This window comes from Monodelphis domestica, chromosome 8, assembly GCF_027887165.1.
Source record: "Monodelphis domestica isolate mMonDom1 chromosome 8, mMonDom1.pri, whole genome shotgun sequence".
Classification (NCBI taxonomy): domain Eukaryota; kingdom Metazoa; phylum Chordata; class Mammalia; order Didelphimorphia; family Didelphidae; genus Monodelphis; species Monodelphis domestica.
In genome coordinates this window covers 16,685,204-16,702,649 of record NC_077234.1, presented here as the reverse complement: position 1 = coordinate 16,702,649, position 17,446 = coordinate 16,685,204, and the positions used below count along the sequence as shown (strand labels likewise).

General features: G+C 42.5%; 1 protein-coding gene across 1 annotated transcript in view; it reads left to right on the top strand.

Annotated features, from left to right (window-relative positions):
• The window catches only part of PLCH1 (phospholipase C eta 1), a 232,135-nt gene that overhangs the window by 192,499 nt on the left and 22,190 nt on the right, over positions 1–17,446 (top strand). The window contains exons 11-13 of the mRNA XM_056808478.1: positions 7,857–8,018; positions 12,432–12,503; positions 16,958–17,052. Coding sequence (XP_056664456.1) covers positions 7,857–8,018; positions 12,432–12,503; positions 16,958–17,052 — 329 coding nt within the window. The remainder of the gene's footprint in view (positions 1–7,856; positions 8,019–12,431; positions 12,504–16,957; positions 17,053–17,446) is intronic.

Genomic DNA, 17,446 nt, shown 5'->3' with positions numbered 1-17,446 from the left:
TTCTTCCTTCCTTCTTTCCTTCCTTCCTCCCTCCCTCCCCTCATCCCTTCCTTCTTTTCTCCTTTCCAACTGCCCTACATCTATATCTTTTTAATCCTATCAACCACTTTTCCTCCAGTGGACTACTTAAATCTCTTAGCTTTCTTTGCATTTCCATTAACTTTCTGAGTCATATCTCTAATCATTCCTTTTCAGTCTCCTTTTTGGGATCCCCATCATCTCTCCTCTCAATCCTTAAGTATTTGTTCTTGTTCAGTCATTTCAGTCATGGCTGACTCTTCATGCCCCCTTGGCAGAGATACCGGAATGATTTGTCATTTCCTTCTCTGGCTCATTGTGCAGATGAGGAAACAGGCAAATAGGTTTAGGTGACTTGCCCAGGGTCACACAGCTAGTACATGGGCTGAGGCTAGATCATCATCAGGAAGATGAGTTTTCCTGCCGCCAGTCCAGGCACTCTATTCACTGCATCACCTGTCAGGAGAGGCAGTGTGTCCTAGTTGATAGAGAACTGACCTTAGGACCAGGAAGACTTCTATTCATGTTGTGCCTCAGACAGATACTGGTCTTGTGACTTCTCAGTGCTTTTGGCTCCTTCCACAGACCAGAAGTTGCAGAGAAGATGGAGGCAATGTTTTACCTTGGGGTTCTTGCTCCCTGCCCTTGTATAGGCTTTTTGAGTTCTTTCCCCAGTAGAACTTGAGCTGTGTTGGGGCAGAGACTGGTTTCATTCCAGGGTGGTTCATAGTAAGTACTTAATCTGAGCTTCTGCTTAATTCTTTTACTTTCTCAAATAATAGTTATTAAGGATCTACTATGTGCCAGGCACTGTGCTAAAAAGTAACAAGATAGTCCCTTGCCCTCCAGGACCTTACCATCTAATGGGGGGTACAGCATATAAATAAATATATACAAAGCAAGCTATATAAGGGATAAATAGGAAATAATGAACAGAGGGAAGGCAGTAAAATTGAGAGGTTAGTGGGAAGTGGGGGAAAGCTAAGTGGTTCAGTGGATTGAGACAAAGGCCTAGAGATGGGAAGTCCTGGATTCAAATCTGACACTTAACCCCAATTGCTAAGCCTTTACTAATCTCTGCCTTGGAACTGGTTTGAACATCATCTTTATCCCTCTCTCCCTACCTCTTACTTGTTACATGATCTGGAATCTACTTGAGACATTCTCATCATTAAATATATCATAGAAGACAGAAGGTAAAGGCGAGAGACCGACAGACAGTCAGAGACAGAGACAGAGAGGGAGGAAGGCTTTCTGTAGAAGATGGGATTTTAGTTGGAACTGAAGCCAGGTGGTCAGTGGTCAGAGCAGAGGAGTGAAAGCATTCCAGGCATGGAGGAAGGCCAGAGAAAAGACCAGGAGTTGAGAGATGGAGGGTCTTGTTTCAGGAACTGCCAGCCGGTCAGTGCCACTGGATTGAAGAGCAGATGTTGTATAGGGTAGTCAGATGTAAGAGGACTGGAAAGGCAGGAGCAGGCCAGGTTGTAAAATCTTTTGTTTCCCGAGTGCCTGGCATATAGTGGACACTTCCTAAAGGCTTGTTGAGCTGTTGGCTGACTAGAGAAAGGCTCCTGCCAAACCAAAGAGGTGGACCATCACCTGCCTTCGTGCATTCTCCCAGGGCAAGCCCCTTCCCGCTCTGTCCTGTGGCTGCTGGCTCTGCCCAGACCCTACATTGCTAACAGCATCTTTTTCTTGCAACTGAAACTTCGTTTGGAAGCTGAAACAAGATGTTAGTGTGTGCAGCAGAGATGCTGAGATTAGATTTACGTCTCGGCTCCGAAAGGCCTTTTCAGGCAGACAGGAGCTATTGAAGGGCACGTTACAATGGAGTGCAAACACCCCTCACTGAGTGGAGAGCCTCCCCCAAGCTCTCACCGGCCCCAGGAACAAAAGAGCAAGAAATAGATATCCATGGATTTCAGCTGTGGTCTGTGGCACAGCTACCCAGCTGGCCATCCATCAAATATTTGGCTGGCTAACTTCCTCTAGTTTGAGTTTGAGTTCTAGGGCAGAATAATAATCCTACATTAATAAGATGAAAGCAGACATTCATTATTGGGTCGTCCTCTTTTTTCATAAACCACATACAATTAGGAGGATTGGTGGGCAGGGAATATAATCTCCTCCACAAGCTCCAGGATTTGCAAAATATGACATGAATAATGATGGTCCTTTTCTATTTGAAAAGTGTTAATTACTTAATAGAGTGTTGTTTCGCCACAATGGCCTGAGCTATGTTTTCATTCCAGTTTTGTAGGCAGAGAGGCATTTTTTTCCCCTAAACCCATCCCTTCCAATCAGTATTAAGTATTGGTTCCAAGGCTGGCATTGGGGTTTGATGACCATCTTTGTCCCTCTCTCCCCATCTCTTACTTGTTGCATGGTCTGTAGTCTCCCTCAATCAAATACATCACTTAGAAAACCAAGAATTCTCTTCCTGGATCTATTCCTGACCTTAAAACAGTCATATGACCCAAATCCCAGCTTCCATATCTAGAAAAAAAAGAATCTCACAGACATGTACATCACGTAGGTTGTGAGAGGCATAATGAAGTTATGGAAGTAGGATGAAAAGAAAAATCTGAAGTGCTTTGAACTTTTTGGTGATGAATATAAATTATTCATCATGTCATGGAACAATCTATGGCTGCTCCACTCCTCTCCCTGTTTACTCAGTTTCCAAGTCCCATGGATTTTCCCTTCACAGTCCCTTTCTGTTTCTCAGTGCCCTAACCTCATCCAATTCAGATTGAACAAACATTTACTAAGTACTTATTGTATAGGGAATGCTGTTTCAGTGGTGTCTAATGACATGTTGGCTGGACTTTGTAGTCACCTGACTGCCTCTTGTCTCTGGCCTCTACTTTGCATACTCTTCTTTGATTAATCTTCCTAAAGTACTCATTGCTTTGATTATGTTGCCATCTGCCCAGATACTCCCTTTCTATGTATACTCTTTCTTACTGCCATAACAGTGATAAAGTCTTTAAGTATCCTAAGTATTTTAAGTATCTTGAATAATTTAAGTACCTTACATTACTCAAGTATCATATATATTGCACAGATGCTTTTCAAGAGAGGCTTCCAGGTTACCTGTTAAGGAAAATGTCAGCCCTCTGGACTGGTGTTCAAGGCACACCATGGCCTTGACCCAACTACCTTCCTCCCACTCGGTCTAGGCTGGCTCTTTTACTCCATCTTTGTAGTTTCCCACCTCTGGGTGCTTGTTTATGCTCTACCTTCTATCCTACAATGCTCCCAATCCCAACTGGTTTCTACCTACTAAAATCCTGCTTATCCTTCAAAGCCCATTTCAGATGTTACCTTCTCCTGAAAATCCCCCCTGATGATCCCAGCAAGAAGTCCTGTCTTCAGTGTCTGAGCTCCTAAGCCAGACTGCTCATAAATGGCATTTTGGCAGTGTTGATGTTTGTGCCCAGGGCTCCTTAACCCCAAGTCCGATTGATTGCCCTTCACGATGCTTTAGGCGCAATAGGCATTCCATAAAGATTTTTCAAATAGATGAAATGGGAGATATTTTCATTTCAAAACAGCTTTGTTTTTTTAGCTCCTCACCAGCCTTGCAAACTGTTTTGTTGTCTTTAAAACAGATTTTTACCTTTTGTTGTCATATTGTTTAGATTCCCTCTATATCCTCTTCCCTTTCCCCTTCTGAGGAGCCATCCCTTGTAACAAAGAATTAAAAAAGAAAAAGAGGAAGAAGAGAACAAAAGCCAGAAAAAATATATAAAGCATTTGAGAAGAAGCTGCCATTACCTGCAGTGATTTAGTCCCTCCCCCCCCCTCCCCCAGAGTATTGGAAGGAAACATTTTCTTGTTATCTATGTGGCCAAGCTTGCAGCACTTTTAATTTTTTAAGCTTGTTTTTTTTTTCTTCTGTTGACATGCTTGGAATCATTGGGTCTGTTGTTCTCTCGGTCTGTACTAGTGTATGTATAGCTTTCCTTCCTTCTCTGTATTCATGACATTTGCCATTTCTTATAGCATTGAGATACTTTCTTACCTTCAAGTACCACGGTGTGTTTATAGCCTTCTCCTGCTCAAGTGGCATTGACTTTGTTGCCAGTTCTTTGGCAACAGAGCAGCATTTTGTTATCTAGGGAGTCCTTCTTTTTATTGGTGATCCCTTTGGGGTTTATGCTTCTCAGGAGAATCTTGGGTCAGAGGGTATAGACATTTTAGTCACTCATTTGAGTAATTCCAAATTGCATTCTAGAGCCAAGTGTTTTGTTGTGCTGGCATTTTTCTCATAATTTTAACAGATATTTATCAAATAAGTATAATATAAAAAATATTCTTTATGGAGTTTTTGTCCCCCCCCCCCCTTCCTACCTCTGGGTCCCCCAGTCCTGATATATCTGTCTACCGAAATTCTACTAAACCTTTAAAGTCTGTTTCAGATGCCATTTTCTCCAAAAATGTCCCCTGATCACCCTAGAAGAGGGTACAGAGTCCAAAATGAATTTTCCTGCCTTCAAGGAGTTTTCATTCTCCTGGAGGTTTACAACCCAAATGTAGAAACACAAAGTAGTTTGAAGAATAAGAGATAGAATTAATGATGGAGGGAGTTGAGGAAAGCCACAGGGAGAGAGTGTCAGCTAAGCTGAGCCCAGAAGAAAGACAAGGATTTAGTGAAATGTAATTGAGGGGGGAGGACATTTCAGAAACTGGGGATGGCTCCTAAGATAGTAGCAAGTAGTTTGGCAGGAATATAGAACTCATAAAGTGTGAAATAAGACTGGAAAGGTATTTAGAGATGAATTCTCGTGGTCCTTAAATGCCAGAGAAAGGAATTTGTATCTTATCCTAGAGGTAACATGGTGCTATTGAGGTTTCTTGAACAAGAGAATTTGACTTATAGTTCAGAAAGATGCTATTGGCAGCAGTATAGGGTTGGCTAGAAGCAGGGAAACTAGTGAAGAGAGCTTTAATCAGATGGGAGGTGAGAAAAGGGGCTTGTACTAGAGTGTGGTAAGAGTTATCCCATCAGGGAGACTAAGGACATTAAAGTGGTATCTGGTTATAATGTGTAGGTAATGTTGTTGTCAAACAGCTTTGTAGTTGGCATGGCATTGATATGAGGCACACTTATATTAAGTCAATAGGATTTAGAGCTAAGGGGGGGACTTTAGAGGTCATCTAGTGCCAACTCTTCATTTTACAGATGAAGAAACTGAGCCCTAGGAAGTTTTAGTGACTTTCCTAAGATTTTAGCATTAATAGGAGAGCCATAACATGATCTCAAGCTACATTCAGAAGGTATAACTTCCTGGCATAAAGAGATGATAGTTCTATTATATTCTGCTTTAGGTAGGACATAACTAGAATATTTAATTTAGTTCTGGTTTCTACAGTTTAAGCAGGACACTGAGGAATAGAAAATTCAGAGGAGGATAATTAGATTAGTGAAGGGCCTTGAGTCCAAGTCATATGGGGATTGCTTGAAGGAACTGTCTGGGTTGTATTATAGGAGAAGACTTGGTGGGGTGAGGTGAGGCATAAAACATCAAAGAAATTCAGCTGAAAGGCAGATGGCAAGGATCCTGTAGCACATTAGGTGGCAAGGACCAGAGAACCTAAGGACTATAGATTATAGACGTGGGGCAAAAGGTAAGTTCTGGTGTCCTATCACTGGAAAAGGTGTGATAGTTGCTGATTTCCATCTCATCTAAGCCACATGGAAATTCAAAGAGTAAGGAGAGGAAGTGGTGATGGGTCTTCCCCCAATGGGTTCTGTGGCATTTAAAAGAGTGGATGCCATAAACTGTAATAGTTAAAATGGTTGAGGTATTAAACTGTAGTGATTAAAATAGTGGAAGACTTAAATTGTGATAGATATAAGAGTGGGTGAGTAAATTGTGACTGCAGAAAATATGTTTTCACTACAGTGTCTTGTTTAAAATCAAATATAAGGTGGTCACCAGGGAAATATTCCCAAATTATGAATATACCCAAGTCAACTGGGTTTTATAGAGACTTTAATTAATAATACAATGAGGAATTAAAGAAAGAGAGAAAGAGTAAGAAAGGAATAAGTATGAAGGGCCTTAAGCCAACATGGCCTAGACCTGAGTCTTAATAGAGAGATCAGTCAGTCTTTAATCACTCACCACAAGATCTGTCCATTCAAGGATTCTAGTGACACCAGGCCAGCTCCATCTCAGCTGACTTCACCAGCTCAATCCTGAATCTCCATGTCTCCGAGAGAGTCTTGAGAGAGACCCTTCAAGGCAGCCTTTTCCCAGCTGACTGTTTCCAGAGAGAACTTTTCATCTCCTTTTAAAGGGCATTTTCTCCTTTGTCGCCTCCCCTAAATTCTTACATCTACCAATCACAGTAGACGTTTTTCAAAGGACAGACGATTCTTAGTCCACACCTAAAAAGGTGTGGATTTTTGATTAATTCACACCAGGAAAGCTCTGAGTAAGTTTCTCAGCTCTTTGTTCCTTGTAAATTCACAAGTTGCTTGACCTTTATAGGTAGTTAGCTTAAGAACTTTTCCCCTTATTATAAGTATGGGTTTAAGTACTTTTCATTGTTCAGGAAAAGAGTTTACAACTTTATCTTCCCCTAAAGTATGTTTAAGTATGTGTGGAATAAGGTCAGAGTTCTCACATTCCTGATCAAGTACCTTCATTGTTTAAAACGGGGAATGGTCTTAACCAAATGTTCTAAGGGAGAGTCTGAGAATCTTTTAACATTCACAAGTCTGAGAAATTTCAATATTCACAGTTCAGAAACTGTTTTGGGCCATGGGAAGGAACAATACTGGGGCAGTGTGGTGTGAAAGTCAGAGCAGGAAAAGACCTTAGTGGTGTAAAATGTATTAATTAGACCACAAGGATGGAAACATAGTAATGGGTAGAAGTTGGAAAATGGCAAATTTAAATTTGATATTAGAAAAAACAGCTAACAATAAAAGGTGGCTGAAGGTAGAATGGAATGACTCAAGAGGTCTCCATTGGAGGTCTTCAACAGAGATTGGATGATCACTATCTAAACAGAATCTAGTAAAAATTCCTTTTGAGTATAGACTAGACTAGATCAATGGTTTTCAAAGTGTAGTTTGGGGGCCTCTGGGAGTCCCTGAGAGCCTTCAGAGGGGACTATGAGATCAAAACTATTTTCATAATAATACTAAGATATTTTCATTTCTAATATGGTAAATCTCAGTAGATATAGCCCAAATATACAAAGGCTTTTTGGAGGAGGGTCCTCAATGATTTTTGAGTGTAAAGTGTTCCTGAAAACAAACAGTATGACAGCCACTAGCCTAGATGATCACTGAGGTCCTTTTCTGGTCGATCACTAAGGTTCCTTCTTAGATGATCACTGAGGTCCCTTCCAACTCTACAATGCTGAGATTCTCAGCCTCCATCCCCAGTCCCCTTGGGTCTCATCCAGTGGTCTTCCTTCCAGTCCACTGTAGGCATACAATGTATCTAGAACAGAGCAAGAACTCCAACTCAGAAGAGTTGGCTTACCCATTCCACCTCAATCCCAGACTCCTAACCAATTCTGTACCTCCCCATGAAGAAAACATGCTTTGAAAATAACGTATCCCATCCATTTGCTTAGCTTTGCAAATCACTAAAGGCACTTGTCTAGCCTATCAGAACCCCGTAGGGACTCTCTCTCTCCACAGATCTCATTTATTCTCCTTTCCCCAAAGCATTAAAATGCAAACTTGAAGCCTTGTAATGAAGGTGATATAACATGTCTTTGTGAGAAGTATTTGGCACTGAGAAGCTTCGGCTGGCTCCCAGCACTGGTCAGGAAGCCACTAATTCTATTGATCTTCCTTGACTCTTCAGAATAACGGAACAACTGATCACCAAGTGGAATCTTTCATCAGGAAAAAACTGGAATCCCTATTAAAAGAATCTCAAATCAGAGACAAAGAAGACCCTGACAGTTTCACTGTGAGAGCTCTGCTGAAAGCTACGCACGAAGGCTTAAATATGCATCTGAAGCAGGTATGGGAAATTCCTTCTGGGATCTGTCATCTGTCAATAGATGAATATGTAAATATACCATCACCACCACCAACAAAGCCCCCTCATTTTCTTAATGTACATGTTTGAATTTGAGATGAATTTTCTTTTTCTTTTGTTGAATCTGATCCTTTTTCAAAACACCTAAGTATCCTTTTCCACCCCCCCACTCCCACCAATTTAAAAACAGATTTTTTGGAAAAATATGAAGTGTTGCTTTTGAATCCAGAGTATGGTTTAGACTGCTAACTTTGGAGTCAAGAAACCTAGGGTCAAATCCTGGCTCAGCCACTTTGCCCTTTGGGATTTTTGGCAAATCATTTAAGTTTTCTGGGCTCCAATTTCCTCGTCTATAAAATGTGGAGATTGGAATAAAGGGCTTCTGAGATGTCTTCAGGCTTGAATACACTGAACCCATAATCCAATATGGAAGAAGCAGGGTTTTATGATTTCTCTGGTCCTCCTGGAAAATAGACAGTTGCCTGGGGTATGCTGGTTGGCCCTGTAGGTGATCAAGGCAAAGCTCTGTAGGTGGTGCATTGCTTGAGTCTGCCTCTATTCCTTGGTGACATCCAGAGGGGGAGAGAAAACTTGAGACCCCTTGTGTTCCACAGTGCAGGTTTGAGAGCATTTCCTTGGCGAGAGACTCGGGGTGGAGGGGGACACCAGCATTGTTTCAATTTGGTTGAATTCAACAAACATTTAAAAAGTTCCTACTAGATTCTAAATGATCACCCTCATGAAAATATTAATATGGAAATAGTTCTTGATCAATGACACATGTAAAACCCAGAGGAAATGCGTGTCAGTACGGGAGGGGTTTGGGGGGAAGGAGAGGGAAAGAACATGCCTCTTGTAACCATGAAAAAGTATTCTAAATTAGCTAATTAAATAAAATTAAAAAAAAAACCCAAAAAAGTTCCTACTAGACCTACTGTACTTGGGGAGACCAAGGGACAAAGCCAGGCTCTGCCATTGGGCTTACATCCTATAGGGTGGGCGCTAATACACATACATGGATAAGTAAAAAGGAAATTTCAGAACACACTTGGAACTGGAGGGATCACAAAGCTTCCTATAAAAGATTACATCTGAGCTGTGCTTAAAAGGAAGGGAGGGATTATGGGAGGAGGAAGAGCTTTCCAGATCAGAGGAGCCAGCTATTTATTCCAAGGTCTTTATGGGATTGAAATGGCGAGTGTGGCACCTGGAAGGCTTGTGGCCTTCTCACTCTATTCCTCTTAAAGCCAACGGGATACTTTGAGCAGAGAAGGAGATTAACATAAGGTTTCTTTCTTTTTTTTTTTCCTAAAACCTTACCTTATGTCTTATAATGCATCCTGTGTATTGGTTCCAAGAAGAACTGAAGAGCTAGGCAATTGGGAGTTAAATGACTCCAGGGTCACATGGCTAGGAAGTGTCTGAGACCAGATTTGAACCCAGGACTTCCTGTCTCTAAGCCTAACTCTCTATCCACTGAGTCCCCCTTGCAGCCCTCAAACATAGGGTTTCTATCCTTGCATCTTCTTGACCTCTTAGTCCCACAACAATCCAGGAAGCTCATCAGATCATTGGGCCTCAAGATATCTGCTGGACCAGCATCTGACTGCCACCACCCCTGCCTTATTAAACATATTAAGCCTTTACATTTAGACTTGCCTCTGGGGAAGGGATTGACATTGACCAGTCCAGAACCTTCCTGTTATATTTTATGGGGGGGGAATGGGGATAGGATTCTGGGACTGAACCTTCTAGGAAAAGGACTATCTGGGGGACCTCTAGACTGGGACCATCATGGAATTTATCCTTATCCATTTCAGCAAACTGCCTCCCGTTCCCCATTCTAATGCTTGACCTGGATCCTTCACCTCTATTGGATCATCCCTCTAGCCTGTGGCCTAAGGCTAAAAGGAGATTGAAATGGTGTAACACATTTGTTATCCAGACATTTATTTGGAATGACAGAAAAGAAAATCACTAGGGATTTATGAGCCCTGAAGGAGACCAGAGAAAACTCTAGGTCTACTGTGCTCTTTGGCTCTGCTCATCCCCCAAAACAAAAGATGTACCTGAAGGAATGGACAGAGGAGCTGCTTGGATTCTGTGATACTTTTTGTTTTCCTTTTACTCTTCAGGCAGAAAGAGGTGCCTATGATCCAGGGTAGGAAACTGGGTCATGCCAGAGTGGCCATGCCAAAATGACCCTACAGAATCCATCCCAAAGGAGAGCTGAATAACAGCAAATTGTGGGAGCTTACCCACGGCGGAGTCTGGCAGTGGTCTAGGATGACTGGATCTGCTCTAGGCTCCTTGTCACTACACTGTTGGCAGGCTTGGCATCCTGGCTCCTCCTGGGTGCTCATTCCAGCCTTTTCCCTAGAGCTGGGTTCTAAGAGCTGTCCTAAGAGTAAAGGTTGCCATTGTTCATAAAGTACAGCCTCTTCAATTGTCTGTTTCTGCCTGTCAAGGGATCTAGGAGCCTGCTCTTCTTAATTAGTCTGTAGCTACCTGTAAGAGACAGTGAAAGCTGTGTGTGCCCAAGTTGCATTTCTTGCTAACCTGCCTCCTTCAATGGAATCTTAGAATTGCTTAGTGACAGGCCAGAAAAAGAGAGCACTTCAAACATCTACTCTTCTGAATTAAGTGAAACAAACTGCTATTGCTGGATGTCATTGAGGGGAATGGTGTGTGTGTGTGTGTGTGTGTGTGTGTGTGTGTGTTTCTGTGTGTGAAAGAGGGAGGGAGGGGAGAAAGGGGCAGAGACAGAAAGGAGAAAGAGTGATGGGCAAAGACTGAGACAAAGAGAAACTGAGAGACATAGAGGAGAGAAAGACAGAGAGAGAGAGGTGAGACAAGAGAGACAAAGGGACAGAGGAGAGACTTGATATCATATGATCATTGATCCTGAGCTGGTGGAAGGGGCATCAGAGACTATCTTGTCCAACCCCCTCATTTTGATGAGATGACAAAACTGAGCTGGTGTGTATATATGTATGGTTAAATAACTTGTCTGAAGTCATAAGATAATTGGAAGTTTCTGACCCCAGGACCTGAGATCCCAGAGCCTGGTTCCCCTGTACTCTTCAGCTGATAGAGAAAGAAAAGAGAAAATAAATTACTACCAAAAAGAATGGTTCATATATAGAAGAGTCTTTCTGCAAAAGCTTGCCCTCTCTCCAGAGGCCTTCAAACAGAGACTGGCTGACCACTTGTTGGGGTTATTGTAGAGGGGATCTCCATATAGTTAAAATGGGTGCTTTTCCAACTCTGAGATTTGGCGAGCCTGTTATTCTCTGTGGCCCGGAGTAGTGCAGAAAGGCTTCATGTGGGAAGGACAAAGGAAGCTTAGACTCTAGATAGCTTAGGGGGATGGAGGAGAACTTTCCCATTAGGGGGAGCAGCATGAGCAAAAATATAAAGGTATGAGCCATACTTTATGTTCTGGGAGATAATGAGAGACCAACTTGACTAGACTAGTGGGTTCATTATGGGGAATGATGGTGGTAAAAAGAAGCTTGGTTGGGTTATACTGTGGAGGGCCTTGAACACCAGACCAAGGAAAATGGACCTTATTCTATGGAAAGCAAAGAACTTTTGAGGGCTTTTGATCAGGGCTGTAAAATGGACAAATAGGTGTTTGAGGATGACTAACAAGGTTATAATATGTAAAAGAGTGGAGGGGTCAGACTGAAGGCCCAGAAACTATTGTAATGGCCCAGTTTGGACATGATGGGGTCCAGCATAGGGTGGGAATGGAGAGGTAAGGGAGGATGTAAAGGATGCTATGTCAGAAGATTTGAGAGGACTTGGCACCAGATTGAATCTGGAAGCTGATGGGAAAGGAGCAACCAAATAGATCTCCAAGATCCCAGAAGAGATAATTGTGACAATAAATAGGGGGGTCCAGGGAAGCTGGCTTAGGCTAGAAGATAAGATTTGGCTTTCAGGACTATTGAATATGAAGTTACAATGGGACCTGGGAGGAATGGATAAAGAATGAATGAGATATGGGCATGGAGCTCAGGAGAAAGGTTTGGGCTGGAGAGAGAGGTTTGACAATCACTCAAATCACATAGAAACGCGAAACTGGGAGAGGAAGCAGGACTATCTATGAAGGAGTTTGAATTTAAGTTCTTAAAGTAGCCCAAATAATGGCAGTGTTGGTGAAACTGATCTCTTCCAATGGCAAATGGGTCCAAAGGCATTGCTTTCCTGAGTGTGGAAGATTTTGTTTGATTGATAAGCAGCCCATTTCAGTCCCATCTGCCCTTCCTGAGGCAGCAGAATTTCCTTTGGGCGGGGGCAAGTTCTTCCAAACCAAATGAGATAAGCCTCCTTTCTTGGCTTGTAAAGTGGATCTGAAAGCTTGTTCTTGGTGTCTTTCTGTTTATTTAGAATCCAGAGGTGAAAGAAAGTGGAAGGAAATCTCATGGACGTTCCCTCATGAGCAATTTTGGAAAATATAAGGTATGAAAAAAGAATGACCAATGTGTATGTTGACAAGTTTAATGGTAATTAATTTTAATGACCAGTTGGGAATCCACTCATGATCCTATAGGCAGTATGGCCTAGTGCTAGAATGCTGGCTTGGAACCTTCCTACTCTGCCATTCATCAGCTGTGGAATTAGATAAATGAACTCCCTTCTCTGGTCCTTCAATTCATAACGACAATAGCAAGCATCTCTATATATAGCACTTTAAGATATTTGAAGTACTGTATCTCATTTTATACTCACAATCTTAGGAGGTAGGCTGTTATTACTATCATCATTGTACAGATGAGGAAACTGAGGCAAACAGAAGTTAAAGTGACTTGCCCAGGGTCACAAAGCTAGTAAGTATCTGAGCTTAGATTTGAACTCAGGTCTTTCTGCCTCCAAGTCTGGCACTGTTCCCTGAGTCACATGGCTAACTCCTCTTTGCCAGGTTTTAGTTCTAGGTCTACTGCTAGTCATTTGGCATGGGCCCTGGGAGGATGATGGGAGGAGGGAAGGCTTATTATGTTCAATTCTAAACCAACAACAAAGGAATGGCTGCATCCAGATGGTCCTTTGGTCGTTGGTGTTTGAAAGACCAGTAGGACATTGTAGATTGTTACTAAAGACACATGTTGACATTCATAGACCATATTGCGCTGGATGTGCATGAATGTGTTTGCGTGTGTCTGTGTATTTGTGTATTTACACACACAGGAGTTCTTTTGGTTTCTCTTTCAAACAGCAACAATAACTAAGACATTTAATTGGAGTTTTGTCCCTGCCCTTATTTCAGACTGAGGTACCCCACTCCTTTCTAAGCACACTGGAGTTCCAATTTCTACCAAGTAATAAAGAGTTCATTTAAGGTCTTCATGATAAAATAAGCGATTGTTCTCCAAGGACCAACTTTGGAACGGTTACTCCCCAGACTGGCTACAGAGTCAGAGAGTCTCTGACCCACAGAGGCTCTACAGGGCATCTCCTAAAGGACAAAGGGATTGTAATCGATGTTAGTGGGGGGAACACTCCCCTGGATGTATTTCCAGATCCTTGAGGTGCTGAGGAATCACACCATTGTTGAAGAGCTGGGAGGGATTTTAGAGACCTTCCTCCTTCTTTTAGTGATGATGAAATGGAGACATGTAGAGATTAAGTCACTTGTCCAAGGTTACGGGTTCTAAATGACAGAGGTGGGATTTGAACCCAGGTGCTTTGATTCCAGATTCAGTACTTTTATGGAGCTGAATTCAATCATTGCAGTTCCTATCAACCCATAAGCTCTCTGGATAAGTTAGAGGTTACGTAAAAATACTGCCATTCCTGTAACTGAGCTTTCTCCTCAATCCATCACTCAATCCACCATTGTTAAATGCCTACTATGTGCCAGGGGCTCTAAAGACAAAAGCAAAGCAGTCCCTTTGTCCAAAGAACTTATATTCTATCAAGGGACTGTCTACAAATCAGCATATACAAGGGATAAAGCTTGGACCTTGATTCATTGGTAAAGGGAACCCTTCTGGTATGGAAACACCCTTTACTAAGAGAAATTGGTACCTCCTCTGCATGTTATAGTCTTTGATTTCTAGATACATGACATACTCAGGATCCCACAGCCAGGAATGTCAGGCAGTACTTGAATCCAGGTTGGCTCTCTATTCCTACCATACTGCCTCTCATTACACACAATTAATGCAAGGTGATTCCATGGGGTGTTGGCATTAGGAGCTGGAGAGGTCAGGAAAGTTCTCTAATAGGAGGCAACATCTGAGCTGACCTCTTAAAAATGGATAAAGCTCTAAATGAGGGTGGGAAGCATTTTGATTCAGAATTGGCATCCTCTTTTCTGGAGCCCTTGAGACCAGTTATCCCAGCCCCATATGCTTTGGGGGCTATGAAAATAAATCTAGATGGATGGATGCTTGCTCTCTGCTACCAGGAGGGAAGGGAATGAAGACAGCATGTCTTAAAGGTCAGTCGGACAGTGTGTGCCGCTAAAAATACATGTAGCCGCCATTCATAGACCAAATTGTGCTGGCAATTCTTCACACCCGTTTTGTAGCGGGTAACCACCGTGCATGGCCAGTATTGTAGAAGTCAAGGTCTAAAAGTTAACCTTGGCTTTACAAGGGCATCCTGAGCATGTGAGGACCCAACAGATGCTATAATGGCAGAGAGGGAAGCTGTGCATGGGTCCAGTTCTAGATTTGTAGCTAGAGAACCCAAGGGAACAGCTGGATTCTACCACTTAGAGCCATTTGACTCTGGGTGAGTCTTTTACCCTCCTGGGGCTCAGCTTCCTCGTTTATAAAATGAGAGGGTTGGCTGAAATGGTCTCTAATGAGCTCTAAATCTATTGGCTTTTTTTTCTGGTGACAGAAATGAGTCCTTGAGGAGAACTCTGTACAAAGGAAACCCAAAACAAAATCAGAAGAAAACTTGTCCTGCCTTACCCAGCCCTAAACTCGACTGTGCCTTTGGACGGCTGAGGCAATGAAGACACCAATAGTGGGCCATGAGAGAGGCATGAAGCCCCTCTAGCTATCATCAGTTTTTAGGAAGAAGGCTGTGCACTGGGCCCAATTAGGGTTGGCCTGCGAGGATCAACCCTCGGTGCACCAGTGACTGTACAGGGACCTAACAGCAATGTGATTTAGCCTAACGTCTACATCTCTCCCCTTCCATTCTTTCTCGTTCAATTAGCAATTAATTGGTGACATTTTAGAAACTTGCCACCATTAAAAAAAAATTCGACGTATTCTTGGGGAGGCCAAATTATTTCCTCCATCTTCCTAATTCGCTTCAGAAGATGAAGCGGGCGGTAAGCTTTGCAGATCCTGTTTCGCTGGCTTCAGTTATGTAAGCCCTGTTCCTTTTGCATGAAGGAATATTGAATGTGGTCCTCCCCTCCCCTAGGGAGATAGCAGACAGAAATAATGGACCAAGAAGGCCTTCCAAACATCCTCATCACCTCTAATTAGTTGTTTCACAGGGACGCTGGAGAATACTTCATTTAATTACTGTAACCGGTCACTCTAATGAGAAACAGTGCTTAAAAACAGGTATTTGGCGATGGCTTTAATGAACAGAAAGCTGGAATTTTGAACTATATGAATAAACGAGGGCTTAGAAGACGAGGAATTTTGGATTAATAATAATACTTCTGTCCCAAAACCACAACCCACATGCCAGGAGAGTTTTCATTAACTCGGATACTCGGTATCAGGGTCACAGAACATAATTATATAGCCTTGGCAGCAAATGGAGGGATTATTAATTAAAGCTCCTGTGGAATTAGGAAGTAACGCTGCTGTCCTAAAAGGGAATCATTTCTTTATCAGTGTGGAGTAGTCTCTGCTCAGGATCATTTCCAATTGTTAGTGCCTTATCTGTCTGGCCCCTGCTGCTTCTGGGGCTCTCCTGTGCTCCTTGCTTTGGTTGAGGAGGTTCCCCCCTTCTTCCCTCTTCCCCGCTCACCCCAGTCCTGTCACCTCATCTTCTTGTCTTAGATTTTTAGATTATAAGACCATTGATTTAGAACTAGAAAAGTTCTTAAAATCCATATCGTTCAGTGCCCGCAGATTAAAGGTGAGAAAACTGAGGTCCAGAGAGGGAGGAAAGGAATAAGCATTTAATAAGCACCTGCTATGTAGTATGTACTATGCTGAGCACTTTACAAACATTATTTGGCTCTCAAAAAAACCCTGAAAAGGTAGAGGCTATTATTATCATCTCTTTTTTACAGAAGAGGAAACTGAGGCTGAGAGAGCAAAAAAAAAAACTTTCATTGCTATCATAATCAGATATCAAACATCTAGGATAGGATTTGAGCTCAGGTTTTCCTGAATTTATCCCTTGTGCCACCTACCTGCCTAAGTGCATTCATACTAAATAACAAAGCCAAGTTTCAAATCTAGCTCAATCCAAGCTCAAATCTAGCCTGTTCTTCCTCTGAGAACTTTTTGGGGGAAGATCATTTAGCCAATTGAGCAACCAATAGTTATTTATCAAATCCTACTACATGCTAACTTACCTTCTCAAATCCTAGAAGGAAGCCAGGTGAAGGATACAATTCCTCCTTGAGGTGGCAAATCTAGCACCATGTTACCTTCAGCTGCAGGTTTATACATATGGGTAATACCGGAGACCTCCAATCCACAGCCTCTAGGTGTTTTTGAGGGACCAGAAAGGGGAAAAACAATTGAGAAAGGCACTTAGTGTTTGATTCAGTCCAGCCAACATTTAAGTTCCTAATGCGTACCAGGCACCGTGCCATGGGAGAGTGATTACAAAAATAAAGGGGCAAATAGTTCCTGTCCTCTGGCCAAGTCTTTGTTTCTCTCCCCACCCCACCCCTCTCTCAGTTCAGCAATTAGCATGCCTTTCACTCCATTCTGTGACTGTTGCGGAGATGTATGACAAGTCTTCTGTGATTTCTCCAACAGAAAACATCAAAGACACGGTCCAAGTCTAACAGTACCGATGATGATGAGGAAGGGCAACATAATTCTTCTGGAAAGGAGGGCGGCCAGCTCTACAGGTCAGGGACGCCGCTAGATTCTAAGTTCATGCAATTACCTGCCATCCCTATGGTCTTCTTATCTCTGGCAGAGCATAACGTCCTGGGAAGGCCAATGGACCTGTTGTTTGAGGTCTCCCAAAGTGGGCGAGGTGGGTGGGCTGGATATGGCGATGTTGACATTTTCTCTGCCTTCGAGGACTTTGAAGCCTAGTGAAAGAATCAAGGCACAAATGTGTGGGATTTTAAGTAATTAATAGAATGATTAGTTGTCAAATGAGTGATGTATCGTCTCTAGGTTCTGGGAGTCAGTGGGTAGCAGGAAGGGTTGTAGGCTGGAGCAATCTGGGAAGAGTCTTGAACAGTGCTTGATGGATTGCATGGATTTGGAAATGTGATGAAGAGAGAAGAAGCT